The 19,813-nt window shown below is 47.0% G+C and overlaps 1 protein-coding gene across 3 annotated transcripts in view; it reads left to right on the forward strand.

Moving 5' to 3' along the window:
- Atf1 (activating transcription factor 1) overlaps positions 1-19,813 on the forward strand; it is a 42,715-nt gene that overhangs the window by 11,521 nt on the left and 11,381 nt on the right. For 2 of the 3 annotated variants that reach the window (XR_010052984.1, NM_001100895.1), the window contains exons 3-4: positions 11,869-11,969; positions 18,489-18,619. Coding sequence is in view for 2 of the 3 variants with exons in the window: in NM_001100895.1 (NP_001094365.1) it covers positions 11,869-11,969; positions 18,489-18,619 (232 nt within the window). In the remaining variant the exon portion in view is untranslated. The remainder of the gene's footprint in view (positions 1-11,868; positions 11,970-18,488; positions 18,620-19,813) is intronic. The other variant, XM_039079335.2, reaches the window with a different exon arrangement.

A 19,813-nucleotide genomic window follows, 5' to 3' on the forward strand; every position in this document is an offset into this window, starting at 1 on the left:
ATGGAAAAGCTTTTTCTAGTCCTGTCTGTGGCTCTGACATCCTCTTGTGCTGAATTGCTGATGCCCTTTGCCTGAGTGTGATGCTTGTGTCGTAATTCCGTTGACTATGATTTCTATGCCTTTAATTTTTACGTCAGGTCTTAGCTTTTCACTCCCCTCCCCCCAAGGGCTTTGATTTTTGAGACAAGGTCTCCTGTTGAGCAGTCTGGTGATAGGTACAGCAGTCCTCCTGTCAGGTCTCCTGTTGACCAGTCTGGTGACAGGTACAGCAGTCCTCCTGTCAGGGTTCCATTTGCTGGGCTCACAGGCACGCACCACCACATCTGTTTTATTCTGTGTAATGGCTACTCCTGGTTCTCCACTTGACTACAGGGAGAGTGAGCTGCGGTCCAGAAATGGAGGGCTCACCTGTAATATCTTGGGGTTGGAAGACCTAGGCTTCTGGCCTGGATCTCCACATGGGGTGACACTTTTTGAACCAGATCTTGAGGCGTAGTAGCCTTGAAATGTTTATGCCCAGGCAAGGTAGTATAAGCCTTGAATCCCAGGAGACTGTGGCAGGCAGATCTCTCTCAGTTCAGGGGCAGCCTGGGACAAAGCAAATTCCAAATCCAGGTGTGGTCCACACCCTTAATCTAGGCCACACCTTCTGCTGGAGGCCTACATAAGGACATGGGAAGAAGGAAGACTCACTCTGCCTGCTTGCATTTGCCAGCATGTCTGTTAGAACCTACTTCTGCAGAAGGCCAGCGCTAACACCTAACCTCGTGGGACTGAGCAACTTCCCATGCACAGCTGCCCATTGTTGAGTTAGTTGGATTGCAGAATGTAAGTCATTACAACAAATTCCCATAATACAGAGACATTCTGTAAGCTGAGACTCTAGAGAACCCCATCTAACACATTTTGTGCGTGTGTTTGAGTGCACATATGGGATGTCTGTGGACCAGAGCAGCTGTCTCTGTTGCCCTCCGCCTTACTGTTTGAGACAGGATTTCTTTTTTCTTTCTTTTTTTTTTTTTAAGATTTATTCATTTATTATATGTAAGTACACTGTAGCTGTCTTCAGACACACCAGAAGAGGGCATCGGATCCCATCACAGATGGTTGTGAGCCACCATGGGGTTGCTGGGATTTGAACTCAGGACCTCTAAAAGAGCAGTCAGTTCTCTTAACCACTGAGTCATCTCTCCAGTCCCAACTTCAATGTCGGAGAGCTCCACGGTCTCGCTCAGAGAACAAACCGCAGTGCTGCTGCACTCAACCACTCTTTAAAGATGAAGAGAAACGTCTTTAAAATCAGTTGAAGCAATCTATAGCACTAAAAACCATAGAGCAAAAGAATGCCAAGTGTCTGCTGTGCAGTTAATGTTATTAATGAGAGAAAAGGTAGAGGAAGTAAAGGAGACAGGCAGAGAGGGGGACGAGAGGAGCCAGGGTTGCGCTGAGGAATGAGAGAAAGACACGCTATGTGGAGAAGGAAAACTTGACAACATGGTAAGGAAGCTCGTGGGAGACTGGAGGGCGGGCTCAGTCTGGCTGCTCTGTCAGAGGACCCGGGTTCAAGTCCACCAATTCCTGTGGTAGTTGAGAATTATTTATATTTCTAGAGGATCTGATGCCTCCTCTAGCCTCTCTGGACAGACTTGCATGCAGACAAAACACTTAAACATTTGAAATAAAATAAAAATAATTTTTAAAAGTTTTTTAAAAGTGAAAACTATTTAAATAGATGAGCACTAAAAATTCTACCTTAGCTGGAGAGACGACTGGTTAGAAGGAAGCACTTGCTGCTCTTGCAGGGGATCCAGATTTGGTTCCCAGCACCTACACAGTGGCTCACAACCATCTGTGACTCCAGGGCCAAGGATTCTGATACCCTCTTCTTTCTGACATTTGAGGGTAACAAGTATGTGTCGTGGTTTGCCCTGGAGTTATCTGTATCTTGATGCTAATTCCACTGCCCCCCCCCCCCCCCCCCACGGCTGGCTGCCTAGTCACGTACTCAGGACTCAGGTGACTTCATCAGAACCTTCTCCCCATTTAATTTGTAAAGTACAGGTGAGGACCAGTACAGGATAGAATGAGGCCTGTCATTGGATGAGAAGGAAGGATGGGCGGGAGAAAAGTTTGAGGGAAGGGGAGGAGACGGGAATGGGAAAAAGGGAGAGACAGAGCGTAGCCGCGGGACAACATGGAGGCTGACGTTAAGATTCCACGCTGCACCTTTACAGGCTGTTATGAATGTTCTTAAGGGATGGATGTGTACTGGGCTTTGTATGTCTAGGTGGGCAATTATATCTTATCAACTGGATCAGAGGTTATTGTGTGGTGTGGTTTTTCATGTGGAGAATTGAATTTGGGAGAGTGTGTGGGACAACGCACAGTTGGGATTTTGTGTTTCTGGCATGGAAACCTGCCTTGGGAACTAGATAGGTAGATTGCTGCCAGCTCAGAGAAAGGCCTTCGGCAGTGTGATATGGGAGGGAGCAGAGTGGGTGAGAGGCTTTGCTGACTGAGATTAAGATACCCAACAGATACCTTGGGGCACTGCAGTGCCGGACCTAGTGGGGGATGTATAAGAGTTGGCATGGTGGTTGGATGCCTTTAATCCTGCAGTTGGAGAGCAGAGGCAGGTGGATCTCAGTAAATTCAAAGCCAGTCTGTACTACAAAGCAGGTTCCTGACCAGTCAGGCTATGTAGTGAGACCCTGTCTCAAAAATAAACAACCGTACTAGACATAAAGAATACAGGAAGACCGGGAGTGGAGAGAGTAGACCAGGCCATAAAGCAGTCCCTTCTGGTGCGCTGGTTGGAGTGTGCTCCTGAAGGACAAGGACTTCTGTACCAGAGAGCTGGGTGCTGAGCTGTCTTCACTCTGACAGGAATCTCCCCTGGTCACTCTCAGTTTTATGGCCTGTGTGCAGGGCAGGTTTTTCTATGCCCTAGACATTTCTCCCCGAGGCTTGTAAGATCAAATCCCAGTGAGCATTAAACACACAGCTAGAGGGAGGGGCCTGCCCAATTCAAGGGCTCCCACCCAGCTCAGCTTCAGAATTCTTAGAGCTCCTGGCAAGAATCCCAGGGTAGATAGATAGGTGGTTCAGGGCTGGACTGCCTCCTGGTCTTTGGCTTGTGGCTGTAAGCCTCAGGGTCTTAGACTAGTGAGTTTTCCTGGTTTTCAGGCCTCCAAAGTAGTAGTTTCTAAAACTATAAGTTCTCTTCTAAGGTGGCTCTTAGCTACTGCCCTCCTGAGTCAGGAGAGTAACAAGCCTGCCGTTCCTCTGCAGTGCTGACTGGTCAGTCACCCTGGAACCACACCTCCCAAGTGACTTAAGACTTAAGAACTGTTAGCTTGTCCTAGAGGTGGAAACCTGCCATTTTCTTTCTACCCACCCCCAACTCACTTTAGATAAGACTCTGCCCACCTCCTGACAAGGAGCAGGGGAGCCCTAGCCTCCTTTTTGCTGAGTCGCCCTGGTTCCTCTAGTTTGCTGCTGCCCTATACTAAGAGCCTGCCTGTCAGTCGTTCTGACTGTCACCTGGAGCAGTGCGGTCTAAGTGCCCCCGTGTACGTGCCCGTGGCTGTGATTGTGTCATAAGGTACATGTGCTATTCGATTGGCAGGTGACCGCTTTCTTCCATAGTTGCTGTTGGGGATAAGTGGCCTGGTACTGAGTCTGGCGTTGTTTCTCCTGTGGCTGCTTTTCCTGTTGATGTTTACTGTATGTCACTGGCTGGAAGGCACTTTGTACACCAGCCTGACCTTGAAAGTGGCTGGGCTGACTGAGTTTCTGGTCCTCTGACTTGAGCCTCCTGAGAGCTGAGGCTGTTGAATGTGGCACTGAATGCACTACTCCATCCACTTTTATAGTCGTCTTCCCTTTTAGCTGTTTTGCAGTTTTGTTATTTTTAATGTCAGAGTTCTTTTTATTCCATGGATGGGTCATGAGGCCTCCTGAGCATATGGACTGGTGTCTGTCCAGTACGTGCTGCTGCCCGCCTACGGCAGCCTGCGTTCTGCAGGCTTCCACAGAAAAAGCTCGATTTGTCTTTTTCAGAGAAAAACGTTTCAGGATTAGTTAGTATAATGCAGTTGTATAGTTGACTACAAAAAGATTTTTAAGGTCCAGCAAGATGGCTTAGCTAGTAAAGGCGCTTGCTGCCAAGCCTGACCTGGGTTGGTTTTTAAAATAAACAAAATGGATTTTCTTAAAGCTCCGTGATGGTGACACATGGACAAGACAGGGAATAAGGACCTGGGGATGTGGGTGCCGACTGCCTGCAGAGAGCCTTGCTCGAGTGTCCTCAGTAGTCAGCATGAATGTGAGTGGAGAGTTACAGTTAAAGGGCTACCAAGAAATGTGGAAGGCCCTCGAGGGCCCCCTGGCAGGATTACAGGAAGCCAGAAGTCCAGACAGACAGACAGACAGTTAGGATGCCGTTCCCTATTGTTGTAAAATATAAAAATAAAAAAAAGTATTGGTGCCTTTTACCCTGCTAGGTCCAGCACCGAGGTGCCCCAAGATGTCTGCTAGATATCTCTGTGGAAACACATCCCAACTTCGCTGCAGCAGACCAGCGTCTCTGGCCACCGCACACTTTCCTACACACAACCCCTCACATAAAAGAACACACAACACAATAATCTTAGATCCAATTGATGATATAATTGTCCACTTAAACATACAAAGCCCGGTACCATCCATCCCTTGAGAACATTGATAACAACCTGTAAATACACAAGGGAGATCTTTACATCAGCCTCCATTGTCCTGCCACACCTTCTCCCCTTCTCTCTCCCTCCTGTCTCTTCCTCTCCTTTCAGTCTCCTCCTCTTCCTTCAAACTTCTCTCCCTCCCATCCTTCCTTCTCCTCCAGTGACAGGCCTCCTTCTATGCTGTACCTGCCCCTCACCTGTACTTTACAAATTCAATGGGGAGGTGGTTCTGGTGAAGTCACCTGATTCCTGAGTAGTGACTAGGCAGCTGTCCTTGGGGCAGTGGAATTAGCATCAAAATACAGATAACTTCAGGGCAAACCACAACACACAGCTGGCTCCTTGCTGTCTTATTATTCTTACTAAAACTATGTGTCTGAGAGTGGGCAGTGGTGCCACAAACCTTTAATCCCAGTGCTCAGATGGCAGAGGCAGGGGGATCTCTGAGTTTAAGGACAGCTAGGGCTATACAGAGAAACCCTGTGGGGGAGGGGCAATCTGAGAAAGAACTGTTTTTATGTTGGCAACCTTCACAAGTGTTAACTGCACTGGAGTTTTGGTTCTTTCCTAGCACCAGAGTCACAGCTGCTCTTCCTCCTCAGGTCCCCATAATCCTCACTTTCCTACTTCTTTCCCCTTCATCGTTTTTCCTCTTCCTGTTCTTGCCATGCCTCCTAACCTCTTATGTTTTCTGCTTGTCCTTTAGTTCTTTAGCTCTAAAAATTCTTCCTTATCTTTTAATTCTCCAATCCTTTATCATTTGCTGATATCTAAATGGTAATTATTTATATTTCAAATCTATCTTTAAGATTTCTGAAGACATTCCATTATCTAACATGGAATCTCTCCTGTCTCTCTCCCCCTTCTGTCTTTGAGGGAGAGGTTAGGGATGAACCCAAGGGGTCCTGGGTGCTAAATGTGAGCTCCACCACCACCGTTCTGCATCCTTGAGCCTGCAGTCTGCCTTTTTTGAGATTTTTATATATAGTTTTGTCATTTGTCTCTTCCCTTTCCTCCCTCCAAACCTTGACATATCCTCTCCTGTTCTTCAAATTCACACCCTCCTCACTGCTTGGCTATTGCATGTGTGTGCATGCACACACACTCCTTTTTTTTTTAAGATTTATTTTATGTATATGAGTACACTATTGCTGTCCTCAGACACACCAGAAGAGGTTACAGATGGTTGTGAGCCACCATGTGGTTGCTGGGAATTGAACTCAGGACCTCTGGAAGAGCAGCCAGTGCTCTTAACCGCTGAGCCATCTCTCCAGCCCCACATTTATATTCCTAAATAGAACCTGCTCTCCCCAGATGCTGTTGTTTTCCTTTCTGTAGATGGGTGCTCCCCTGCGTGTGTCGCTGTGCCATGTGTGCCAATTGCCTGCCCCTCACTCTGATTCCCAGCTTTCCTGTCACTTGTAGCTCTGTGTAGGGCTGAGGCCTCGATGCTTTTCCCTGCCCACTGTGGCTCGTCCACTGGTGTCGTCCTTGTTCAGCTCACATTTGGGCAGTTGTGTTGGCGGACTGTGTGTGTGAGAGGGGGGCTTCTGGTTATCACTAGGAGAAAATCTCATTTTCTCTGCCCTTCTACTGCTCTCTGAGCCTTAGGTGTGGGAGTGTTGTAGATGTAGTTTTCATTGGGACTGGGCTCCACAACTCTACATTTTCATAGGCTGTAGCTTTCTATAGTGGGCTCTGTCTGTCGTGGAGCAGAGTTCCTAGATGAGGGTTGGGTGTAAGGACAAGTTTATGGATTGTTGTCAGGGACTATGCTGGTTTAGTAAGTTAGTGGTTAGAGGTTCTCCTCCAATAACCATAACCTCCTACCTCTGAGTGCTTAGCTAGGTTTTCAGTGCTAGGCCTGGTTTCTCTCTCTCTGTTGAGTGGGTCTTAAGTCAGGTTAGCTGTTGGCCACAGTGTGTGTTACTGCTGCCGCCTTCAGCCGGTCACTGATGTGGGTGAAGCCATCTTGGCTGAGCAGGGCTGTTGGTTGCTTTCCTCCTTTGGAAGCTTGTGGCATGGTGCCTTCTGGTACCATGAAAGCTAAACTTCAGGGATGGGCTTTCATGTCCGATGCAGTTAGGGCCCCGGTGTTAAAGTGCAGAGATTGGCTGGCCAAGGGTGGGTGAGGGTAGCCAAGGACAGTAGACTGTTTTGGGAGACTTGGACAGCTCTGGCCAACAACTCAGAAGAGGGCTTGTCTGTCTGTCTGGTTAGTTTGTTTGGTGTTTCATTAAGTTTTTTTGGGACAGGGTTCCTCTGTGTAGCCCTGGCTGTCCTGGAACTGGCTTTGTAGACCAGGCTGGCCTTGAACTCATCTGCCTCCTTCTGTCTCTCAAGTACTGGGATTAGAGGTATGTATCATAGTCTGGTATTGGAGTTCTGTTTGGTCCCTGGTCTTTAGTTCTTGGGGGGAGCATTGTCAGTCCAGATGAGAAAAATACATTAAGATTATATACGTATATTTGTGCACAGAGTCACACATATGGTCATTTTTGTTTTGTTTTTCCTTGGTAAATAGTTTGACTTCTTGGGCCTTTTTCAGGCCTCCTCGCTGTTGTTTTTCCCACCTCCCTCCTGTATTTGCCTCCTTCTCCCTTTGAAAGAAAAGAAAACCCACAGTAATTATTAAAACCAAGCTGTCCCTTGTCTGTATCTAAGACCCAAAGAGAATGGAAGGTCTTACTCACTGATTACCCTAAGTGAAAGGAGGGCACCTCAGGACCAAGTTCTCAGCACTAAGGAGATTTATTTGCCCCAGAGAGACAGAAGGCGGGCAACAAGAAACAAAGGCAGGCGAAGGGGAAAGAAAAGACAGTGGCCCACAGGCAAATGGCAGTTTATAAAGGCAAAGGGGGAACCGTGTGTCAGGCCGAGGTAGTTCATTTGGTTTGGACGTGTTAGCCAGAGGGAGCTGTTGATTGCTGGACCTTGGTGACTTCCAGTACTTTGGTAGCTGGACCTTGGTGACAGCATGTCAGAGGGCATGGGGGAAGAGCAAGGCTTACCAGAGCTATGTGTGTCATGCTCAGCGGCTAGAGCCTTTCACTTAAGCTTATAAGTTTCACAAGCGATGTCATCCCTCAATGTCTTTTAGGTCCTGGTCCAGGTTTTGCTTTGAGCAATTGAACAAAGACACGTTTGCCACCTTAGGTAGATGGAGATTTACGCAATAAACACACTGCCAGAATTCACCCGTTCTTTCCTCTGTTGCTAGGTTGTGAGACAGGTTTCTCTGTGTAGCCCTGGCTGTCCGACCTTACCTAGAATTACTATTTCAGAACACCCATTTTGTTCTTTTCAAATGGTTGTTCCCTGGGGTCACCTTGCCGGTGTGGCAGAACTATGCTTTTCTCAAGAAGAGAACAAGGCAATTCAGGACTTAAGGCAACCAGGACTTAAGGTTGGTTGTGATCTATGTTGCTTTCAAGCCGCCCATTAGAGGCAGGTTCTTTGGGGATGGGCCTAATGGTGGGTCAGTCCTGATGAGCAAACATTCACACCCTATCATGGGTTCCTGTCTCTGGGCTGGGTTAGCACACTTAACTACTCATCTTTGTGGTGTTTTGGACACAGTGCTTTGCTTGTCTCAGTTCTGTTCACCGTGGTTTAGCATCTCTTACAAGTCCTTGATGGCATCAGTTCTCCTCTATATCAAGTGTGAATGTTTGGTAATTGGTGTCTGGTGATGACAGTCTCTCCCTTTGGTCTGATTCTGCTGCTTATTCTGTGTCTCTCGTTCTGTGCTTTGTTGTTTACAGGCCATTACGCTTTAGACAGCTGCTGCTCACTATACAGACAGGCTTAGAAAGAGTCTAAAACAAGACTTGTCACTGCTCAAAACTGGGAGTCGAATCTGCCTCCCCACTAACCCTCAGTGTGTTCTTTCAGACTTTTTTTTAAAAAGATTTCCTCTGCAGACAATTTTTAAGCAGTGTCAGTACCATACAGCAAAACATGTATAGTATAGCCTTTTAACCTGTGTGTTTGTGATTAGCTCTGGAGGTCTTAACTTTTTAACCTGTCTAACCTGAGCCAAGCTTAGTCTTCTGTAAGTCACCCCTATGTACAGACAACTTTAGAGAGGTCACCTTGAGAATGGGGAATTTATACCCTGCTTCTTTATACACCCTCAGGTTGCTGTAGTGTGGCACTGTGGAACTAGAAGTTAGACTGCAGGTCAAATGAGCAAGTGGGAAAGTAACATTGTAGGATTTCTGACACATTACACAGTGACATTAGAAGTCATTGTGTGGGGGTGGGCAGTTTATGCTTTCGAAGGTGAGAAATAAGACAGTTTGGTAGACCGGAGGTCACTGTGTAGCTCAGACTGACCTTGAACCTTGAATCATGTGCAAGTTTGCTAGGTTTGGGGATTACAGACCTTGTCACCATGTTTGGCTAGAAAAGAAATGTTGGATAAACCTCTTTATCCTGGTGGTACTCGCATGAAAGATCCCTGAGTCTTAGCAGCATAGGAAGGTAGGTACCTCCCCACGGTCAGACGCAGGGTTGTCTCTGAAGTTCAGACCATGCCTACCTCCCTCTTACCAGTAGACAGCTTCTCTTCTCTGCCCTCCCCGTTTCACCTTCTGGATGCAAGGATGGCCGGGTGGGCTGCTGCTGTTAGTCAAGGAGCTGCAGCCCTCACTTCCTCTGTTTGTTGTCAGAGGAGTGTTTTGTTCTGTGTGTTTTGAACCGGAATCTGGCTGTGTAGCTGAGGTGAATCAAGCTCTTTCTGCTGAGTGACACAAGGCTGATGAGGGCAGCAGTGTTCTGTGACTGGTGGCACCTGTATGTATTGAGAGTATGAGAGTATGACGAGTATGAGAGTATGGTTTGCTGGTGGTACCGTCAAGGAGAACTATTTAGTATCTTAACTTTAGAAATCATTTTCTTAGGAGTTTAGTGAGAGAACCTGCAGCAAATCTAGGGAAGGACAGACAGACAATGACTGAAGGTTAGGATTAGAAACAGATCATAGGGCCTGGCTCAGTCGCCTTTAATCCCAGAACTGGAGAAGCAGAGGCAGATAGATATCTGTGAGTTCAAGACCAACCTGGTCTATGTAGTGAGTTCCAAGACAGCCAGGCTACACAGCAAAACCCTGTGGTGGGAGGTAGTAGGGAGGGACTGGAACATCCTTTGACACCTGAGTCGTGAGCGTGACAGTTATCTGGGTGTCACTAGTTGCCGAACAGTTGTAGATCTGTTGAGAGACAGGAAGGGTGACTCTGAGGGTTCTCTGTGTGAACTCAGGAGACACTGGGGGTTTGTTTTCTTTATAAGACGTCTGTTTAGCTCAGACTGGCCTCAAAATGGTGGTCTCCCAGCTTCCTGAGTTCCAGGGTCACAGGAATAAGCTTCCATAGGCTAGGATCACTCACTGAAGGAGAGGATTAAAGGTGAGGCAAGCCCTGTGCAAGCGTTGCCGGTGTGATAGTCTGAGGGAGGCTTTAGACAGACAGCTAACGAGGCACAAAGGGAAGTCAGGTGTCATAATCCAGTTTTAGGGAAATGTTTGGTATTTTACGTCATTTTAAGAGTTAAAAATAGGGGCAGGAGAGATGGCTTAGCAGTTAAGAGCACTGACTGCTCTTCCAAAGAACCGGAGTTCAATTCCCAGGACCCACAGGGCAGCTCACAACTGTCTGTAACTCCTATTTCAGGGGATCTAATACCCTCACACAGGCATATGTGCAGTCAAATCATCAACGCACATAAAATTAAAAATATAAAAAGTTAAGAATAGGCGATGGTGGTTTGCACCTTTAATCCCAGTGCTCTGGAGGCAGAGGCAGGCAGATCTCTGAGTTCCAGGCAAGTGTGGTTGGTCTACATAGCAGGTTCCAGGACAGCCAAAGCTACACAGAGAAATCCTGTCTCATCTTAAAGCTTGGTTTTAAAAGTTTGAGAATAGGAGTTGGGGATTTAGCTCAGTGGTAGAGCGCTTGCCTAGGAAGCACAAGGCCCTGGGTTCGGTCCCCAGCACCAAAAAAAAGAACCAAAAAAAAAGTTTGAGAATAGTTAATATTGACTTCTGTCTACCATGTCAAGTGCCTTACATACATTGATTGGTTCATTGTGAGAGGAGACAGTGCTGACTCCTACGTTCTTAAATTCATCAGTGTTTGTGCTGACCTCTACCTATCACCTCCACCACCTAATTTCTGTCCTTGTAGCAGCCTCTGGCACAGCTGTTTGCCCTTCCCACTACTGCTGCCTTCACTACTTTCCTGAGGCAGCTTGCTTGGCTCTTGTCTTCTGATCTCTTCTTACCAGTATATTAACGTGAAAGTATTCATGGCTTTAAGGGCTCCACATAGCTTTGCCTTCACCTGCGTCCTACTTTAAATTAAGTGTAGTGTGTGAGTGCCCACATGTATATGCAGGTGCCTTAGGAGGCCAGAAGCATCAGATCCCCCCAAAGCTCCACTGTGAGGCTGCTAGGGATGGAGCTCTGGTCCTCTGAAGGATAAACAGTTGCAGCTCAGAACTTCTGAGCGGTCTCCATCCCTGGGCCTGCAGCCCTACGTATCTGATAGGCTCTTCAGACCCAGCATGTGTGCATATGGTGCAGAGATCAGAACTGTCTTTTTGCCTTTTAACTTGTAGAATAATGAATGCCACTGAAAGGCTTACTTATGTATTTTATGTGTGTGACTGCTCTGTCACATGTTCATCTGCTTGTCAGAAGAGGGTCCCATTACAGATGGTTGTGAGCCACCATGTGTGTGGTTGCTAGGAATTGAGCCTCTAGAAGAGCAGCCAGTGCTCTTCACTGCTAAGCCAGCTCTCCAGCCTCTGAATAATACCATTTTATTTCAGATATAAGCTTTATTGTTTGCTCTGGTCTGCTGTTTTGTATATGCGTTTTGGTTTCTTGAGATAGGATTTCGCTGCCCTGAATTAACTTTGTAGACCGGGATGGTTTCGAACTCAGATCTGTTCACAGTGCTGGGATTAAAGGTGTGCCAGCATGCCTGGGTTGTTTGTTTTCACATGTCTTTTCAGATGCTCCCCTTTTCTCTTTGTTTTGAGCCTCAGAAGTAATAATATACAAGAGAGCAGGTGACAGAAGTCAGGTCGTTCGTTTACATTGAAAACTATTCTTGCGTGGATTAAAATGAGTTCTGATTTTTAGGTGTCATCGTTGTCAGAAAGTGAGGAGTCTCAGGACTCATCTGACAGCATAGGCTCCTCACAGAAAGCTCACGGGATCCTGGCGCGGCGCCCATCTTACAGGTCAGTACTTTGTTACCAGTGTGTTCACAGAGTTCTGAGAAAATGTAAGTGGGCTTGGGTGGTTAGGGGAGGAAGCAGATCTTAGAGAGGTTCAACCACATTAGGCCGAAGAGGCTTTAGGCTTGAGTTTTAACCTTGTTGTTGTTGAGACAGGGACTTTCTGTGAAACCCCTGCTGTCCTAGAACTCACAGAGCTCTGCCTGCCTCTCTTCCCTGTCTGCTGGGATTAAAAGCCTGAGTCATGATGCCCTGCTGGTATAGAAATGTAAAAGCAGAACTGTGGGGTAGGAGGTGGACTAGCCGCATGCTCTCCCTTCTCTAAGTCTGAGCCCTGTGTCCTTCTGTATGCGCTCGCCAGAAGCCTCGGGTCATTATGTGTGTTTGCCTGCATAAGTTTGTGTGTGTCGTGTGTATTCCAGGGGATAGAAGGAGGCCTTAAGGCCCCTGCAACTGGAATTACAGTGGTTGTGAGCTGCTGTGTGGTTGCTGAGAACCTGAGTTGTCTGCTACAACCGCCATTGAGCTGTCCTTGCGCCCCATAGCATTCCATTTTATTCAAAGGCGTGGCTATGTGATATTTTCTGTAATGCCTCGTCCTGGTAGGGTAGTCATCCCTTAGAAATGCCAAGTAATTCTTACTTAGTGATGGGGGTCTGTAAGTGGGACAGTCAGTTGATAAAAGCCTTTGGGACTGTTGGTGATTTCATGTATTTGGAGTGAGAGAACTCGTCACACTCCATGGTAGAATTGACCAATCCAGAGCCGTGTGTGAGCAGTATGCTAAGGTTCTAGATGCTGTTAGAGGGTCCGTAGATGAACTAGGAAAGAACTGTCAGACATGAGTCAGGGCAGAGTGTTGGTGCAAAGAGCTGTCTCACTTAAGAGCCAGCCACACACTCCAAGGTGAGTGAAGGAAGGAAGGGCAACTCTGCCCGGTCCAGGAACTCGGGTCCATCAGGTGGAGGGGAGGAAGTCTGTAGTGAGAATTTTGGTTTCTTTAAAAACCACAGAAATTGGGGTTGGGGATTTAGCTCAGCGGTAGAGCGCTTAAGGCCCTAGGTTCTGTCCCCAGCTCCGAACAAAAGAAAGAAAAAAAATACAAAAATAAGAATGTGCTTTTGTGGGCTGGAGAGATGACTCAGAGGTTAAGAGCCTGAGTTCATATCCCAGCAACCACATGGTGGCTCACGACCACAGCAGTGGGATCTGAGGCCCTCTTGGTGTGTCTGAAGACAGTGATGGTGTACTTACATACAGAAAACAAAGTTTTTTTTTGTTTTGTTTTGTTTTTGTTTTTGTTTTTTAAAGAAATGTGCTTTTGTTTTAATCCTGCTGGGGGACATGGGGTTCCTTCAGACTGCCCACAGCAGCTGCCTGTGATTTGCTGGCTGCAGATAGTATAGTGTCTTCACTTGTGTGACTGTTGCAATTCTGGGACCTTTTCAGGGGTATAAATGCTGGGGCCCCAGAGGTGGAGGCTCGTTGGTTGTTGGTCACTGTCATTTCTGGTTGCAGTTTGTTTAGTGGTCTGTGTATGAAGATGGACAAGAAGAAACCAGATATCCTGACAGCGAAGATCAGACTTGCCCCAGGAATCAGTGATGTCTGTACTCAGGAAGTAGTCTGATAATGTTACCCTTCCCGTCTCTTTTCCTGAATCTTTCCTTTCTAGCCTATCTAATGTTAGGGGTTGAGAGGGTGGAAGAGAGAAGAACCCATGAAGTAGCAAAAGTCCAGTTTCAGAAAGACAGACGTCTATCAGTAAAAGGTGATCAGGAACTAAGTACTTGGAACTTGTACTCGATTGAATCAACAATGACAGGTGTGTTAACTTTGTGTAATTTTAAAAAGGTTCGTTTTCATACTTTTAATTATGTGCATGTGTTAGGGTGTGTGAGCCCACAGAGGTGGAAGAGAGCATCACATGTCTTGGAGCTGGTGTTATGAGTTGCCCAACAAGATTACTGAAAAACGAACACAGGTCCTTTGCAAAAGTGGTCCTACCCACTGGGCCATCTCCCCGCTGCAAGAAGCAGTCTTTAATGTCCTCTTACTTGTTTGGTTTTTGTTGTTGCTGTTGTTCTGTTTGTTTTGAAACAGATGGGGCCCAGAATGGGGTCAGCCTCATTGCGGTTGTCCTGCCATAGCTGTCACTGTGCAGAGAGCAGAGATTTGAGCCATCATGCCTGCCTGAGATAAACAGCCTTTAAAGAGGAAGGTTGAGTTTACCGGTTTTGAGGTTTTGATCCATGGTTGGCTCCATTGGTTTTGTGCCTATGTAAAAAGTCTGTGGTGGGGCTGGGGATTTAGCTCAGTGGTAGAGCGCTTACCTAGGAAGCGCAAGGCCCTGGGTTCGGTCCCCAGCTCCGAAAAAAAGAACCAAAAAAAAAAAAAAAAAGTCTGTGGTGGTCAGGAATGTGTGGTAGGATGAGAACTTCTAGTGCGCAGGCAGCAGAGGGACTGCATCCCAGCTCCCTACCTGTGGGCTGTCCACAGTTCCTTCACGCCCTCATGCTGGGCTCCACTGTCCCAGAAAGCACACGATGGAATTGATGTAATTAACGCGTGGTGCTTCAGACGACACCTCCCCCAAACAAATCAACAGTTGTGGGAGGAGACCCTGGGAAACCACCTGAAAACTGTAAAAGCTAAAAGAACTAATGTAGTATTAGCAGACAGCGACAGATGGAGCACAAGCACCAGTGACTCCCTAAAGAACCAGATGGCGACATTAGCAGGGGCTCTGACTCAGAGAAACCCTAACCTACAACAGAAGACTGGGAGGATTTAAATAACAAACCTGGAGAGCTAGGTCCTTTACAGCCATTTAGATGCAACGGAAGAATCCAAGTAAAGCACTCAGGGTGCGCACAGAGGTAAATAGAATCGAGGACACCGGACGACGGTGCCCCAGCATGAGCTGCTCCCGCCCACGGCCAGCGCTGAGCCGGGTGTGTGCCCACCCAGATAAGTATTAGATCTTGAAACGCTGTTTAGAAAGGAATGACTGTTAAGCTAACAACAGATGTTTTGAACAGTACCATTAGATAGTAATGGACTGAGATCTACCTTTTGGCCTAGAATTGTGTCTTTAGGGATGTACCCCAGTTGTGGCTTGAATATACTTGGCCCAGGGAGCAGCACTATTAAAAGGTGTGGCCCTGTTTGTGTGGGTGTGGCCTTGATGGAGGAGGTGTGTCACTGTGAGGTGGGCTTTGAGACCTTCCTCCTAGCTTCCTGGAAGTCAGTCTTCTGGCTGCCTTTGGAACAAGAAGTAGAACTCTCAGCCCCTCCAGAGCCATGCTCCTGCCATGATGATAATGGACTGAACCTCTGAACCTGTAAGCCAGTCCCAATTTAATGCTGTTCTCCTAAGAGTTATCTTGGTCATGGTGTGTCTTCACAGCAGTGAAACCCTAAGACACCAGTGGTTACCTTAGTCCAGTGGTTACCTTAGTCCAGTGGTTACCTTAGTTCAGTGGTTACCTTAGTTCAGTGGTTACCTTAGTTCAGTGGTTACCTTAGTTCAGTGGTTACCTTAGTTCAGTGGTTACCTTAGTTCAGTGGTTACCTTAGTTCAGTGGTTACCTTAGTTGCTAAGACTTGCCTAGCGTGTGTAAGACCCTGGATTTGGTGTTCTGTACTTCCCCAAAGATGGGCGCTTACTCGTTACTGTTGGCTTCTTATCTTTTTTTTTCTTTTCTTTTTTTAGGAGCTGGGGACCGAGCCCAGGGCCTTGCGCTTGCTAGGCAAGTGCTCTACCACTGAGCTAAATCCCCAACCCCCTGTTGGCTTCTTATAACAACAACAGTGACTCATTTGGTGGCCTGATAACAAAATAGGGAACTGGGAACATACGTCAGTGCAGAGCATTTGCCTCTATGCGCAAGGCCCTGGGTTTGATCCCCAGTACCACAGAAGAGAAAGAAATAAGAGAACATAACCCGGGAAAGACGCACAGCAGCTTAGGTGACAGCACTCTGTAGGAAGGGGTAATCTGACGTAGTATGTTGTGATGTTACTGTCTATTGATTCCTGGTATGTAGCACACAGCTATTGTGTTTATGTTCTGATGTCTAATGGGTGACATTGAGAATGGAATGAGCACTGCATTCTGGGATATGGTATCATGTGACTGTCAGAGGACACCTACAGGCCATTGGTTCTCTCCCCTGACCACATGGATCCCTAGTTCAAACTCCAATTATCAAGCTTGGCAACATTTGTTTTAACCACAGGGCCTTTCAGCCACCCTGGCCTTGAACTCTGTCTTCCTAGTGCTGCTTTAGAGGCGTGTGCTACCAGACAGCCTCTGCAATTTTGTGGTAGCAGATCTGCGAGCCGTGGCTTCTCTGTGACCGTGACTGTAGTACTGGCAGTTGAACAGGCCCTTTGTTCTGTCTGAACAGCCGTCTTTCCTGGGTCTCTGGATGCTTGTGCTGCTTGTTTTTGGTTTTTGAAATGGGGCATCACTATGTGTCTCTGATTGGCCTTAAACTCAGATTAAAGGTGTGCACTACTAAGCTCAGCTTGATTATTGTACTTTTAAAAAATTCACCAAATGTTGAACTCTGTGTCCCAACTTTATGTGTTTGTAGTCTCTCTTTCTCTACAAAAACTAAGTAAGTAAGTTAGGTGGTGGTTGTGCACGTCTTTAATCCAATACTTAGGAGACAGAGGCAGGTGGATCTCTTGAGTTTGGGGACAGCCAGGGCTACACAGAGAAACCCTGCATCAAAACAAAAAAGGAGAAAACAAAAAATCCACAAAAACTATGGAGTCAGCTGTGTGTTGTCCAACTACATGAGCTCCTGCCCTGCACGAAGTGCAGTTGATGCACAGTGGCCACCAGAGACCGTGCGTGTCCTTTTCCCAGAATGGCGGCACACCACACAGTGTCCACTTTCCCTTTTGTGTTGAGGTCTTTGTGGATTGTCTTGGCTGGTCTTGTGCGTGCTGTCAACAGTCTGTCTGTGTGAGCGTTGGTCCTGCTGTGTCTGAAGATGCTGTTTCCTTGGAGTTATCCACTACTCCCCCTCTTCATGGGTCCTCCTCGAGCTTAGAGGAGAGGGGCTTGATGACGACGCCCCATTTAGGGCTTGGGTGCTTAAGTCTAACAAGTCTCTGCACGGCTTCTACGTTGTAAGTTGTAAGTCTCTGTTATTATGTGATAAAGCCTTCGACAGTGAGTGTGCCCACTGGAGTGCCCTGGAGAGATTGGCTCTGTTTCTGCAGACATCACAAAGGAGTGGAGATGGCTGGAAGGAAAAGCTGAAACCTAGCCTGACATTTTTTAGTCCAGTGGGACAGGACAGTGGGTGAAAACTATGGTGTGTTGAAGAACGGATGCCTGTAATCCTACACTGTGGAAACTGAGGCAGAGGGTTGCTGGAAAATCAGTGGTAATTTGGGGCACAGCACATGGTAGTGTGGAATCATGTGAGTTCTCATGAGAACCACGGCTCTCTTAGGGCTGTCCCTTTTTCTGGATGAGTAGAGCAGCTCCTTGGTTTCCTTCCTGTAACTTGTAACTGTGCTGTCTTTTTCTTGGGCTCTTGTTTCCAAAGCAGTACTTGGGCGGGTGCAGGAAGTTTCTGCTGTTGGGAGTTTCTAAGGCAGCTGGTTTCTTTGACAATCACCGGCGGCTTCTCTAAGGGACTGTTAGGCAAGAGGGTTCCATGTCCTTGTAAGCAGATCTAGGCTAAGACTAGTTTAGTGCAGTTGTGAGTTAGACCTTCTCTTGGCCCCGACTCCCACTTCTCAGTGGTCTCGTCCTTGCAGTGTGCACCAGTGGCTTCAGCCGCAGTCGAGGCACAGTTGCTTCTGTGTGATGAATGCTTTTCTGGCTGCAGCCGTGACTGTAACCATGTGTCTGTCCTGTTCCTATCCTGTGCACATGAGTTTCTGCCATGCTGAACTAAGCTGAGGAGATCTGTCTCGTCCGACAGCCATAGATTAGTTAAACACCTTAATTCCTGACTCAGGAATCACTTGAGGGTGATTCACACTGGAAGGAGTTTCTTCTGAGATGTAAAGCACTCTTAGCAGCAGCTCTCAGGAAAACTGTATTGTGATGACTCAGCTTTCTTGTGACCCTGGGACCTGGTTCAGCAACACAGTGACTTTAAAGACCACACACTCTTCGGGAGAATTCAAATGCAGTGATTCAATAAAGCTTGCTAAGCTGACGTAGGGCTGGCTTCTGCTCTTGGTTGGCTTTCCTGTCTTTGACGTGGCCTTTACCCTGGTCCATGCTCATTTCCTGTTTCCAGGCTAAGTAATCCCCCTGCCTCGGCCTGCCAAACCGAGACTAAAGTGTGCATGCACCACACCCATTAGCTTGTTCACATCTAACCTGGACGGGGTTGTGGCTCCTAGCGCTGGGAGGCTGGCAGGGCAGGAAAATCACAGTTTGGGGCTATATAGGCAGAAAGAGGGTGTGTGGGAGAGAGTGCCCAGTGGCTTCCTTTTGTGACAGCATTGGCATTAACAGTGTTAACACAGTTGTATTTATTGCAGGAAAATTTTGAAAGACCTCTCTTCTGAAGACACACGGGGCAGAAAAGGAGACGGAGAAAATCCCAGCATTTCTGCCGTCACTTCTATGTCTGTTCCGACTCCCATCTATCAGACTAGCAGCGGACAGTACAGTATGTATGGGGTTTGTTCCCACATGGTGGACACACAAGACTAACTCTTTGAGAAAGGAATGTGATAGAAAGACTGCAATATTTTAAGGGTGTTAATTATTAGCATGTGTAGGAAAGTGCTTTTCTTCCTTACAACAACTTTGTGATCCGGGGATTGGGTGAAGTAGGTGAAGACATACTTAGGAAGGAAGTGCTTCCTCCGGGTGTGGTGCACATGCTGTTATCCTAGCACTTGGGATGTGGAGGATCCGGCTCATGAGTTGAAGGCCAGCCTTGCTACATATTGAGTCCCTGCCAAGCCACTATGTAATGAGACTGTGCCTCAAAACACAGTGGTCTCTTCCCAACTCCCCAAAGTTAGATAGTGTCCCTAATGTCACATTACTTGTAAGTAATGGAGCCAGAATGTCTGTGTCTAGAAATAGTATTTTCCCAAAGCACACAGGCTGGAGAGATGGCTTAGCAGTTAAGAGCACTGATTGCTCTTCCAAAGGAACTGAGTTCATTTCCCAGCATCTACATGGTGGCTCACAACCATCTGTAGTGGGGTCTGATGTCCTCTCCTCACACGGGCATACATGCAAATAGAGCACTCATATGAATAAATAAATCTCTTTAAAAAGTAGTTAAGCATGATCATTGAATTTTCAGTTTGAGGTGAAGGAAAAAAAGAGCCAAGACTTTGGAGGATGAGATGGTAGCATGAGATGGCACCATGAGTAGTGCTGGGCTGTCAGCGTCAGCGCAGGCCACGTTATTGCTGTGAATCCCGTCTGGGGACTAGCGGTGATGGGACAGGTCCAGCGTGGCATTGGGAAAGTAACAGAAAGTGTGTGTCTACCACAAACAGATGTGCGATTATCCCCAGCCAGTCACAGTAGTCTAGATTTGTACTTGTGCTGACATCCGTTTTTTTTTTTGTTTTTGTTTTTTGTTTTTTTTTTTTTGCTTAATCATTTAGGAAATGGAGTCCTCTTACTGATTAAAATAGTATTTGATGAGATTAACAGGTATCATGAACTCTTAACACCATTACTTTTGAAATAGTGTCTCACTGTTGCTCTGGCTGGCTTGGAACTCAGAGACCTGCCTGCTTCTCCCTCTTGAGATTAAAGGTGTGTGTGGCCACGCCCACTTACTTCTAACAGTTTTTAAATCTTTCATGTTTGTTTTCTAGACAGGATTTCTCTGTCT

Source organism: Rattus norvegicus, chromosome 7 (assembly GCF_036323735.1).
Source record: "Rattus norvegicus strain BN/NHsdMcwi chromosome 7, GRCr8, whole genome shotgun sequence".
Classification (NCBI taxonomy): Eukaryota; Metazoa; Chordata; class Mammalia; order Rodentia; family Muridae; genus Rattus; species Rattus norvegicus.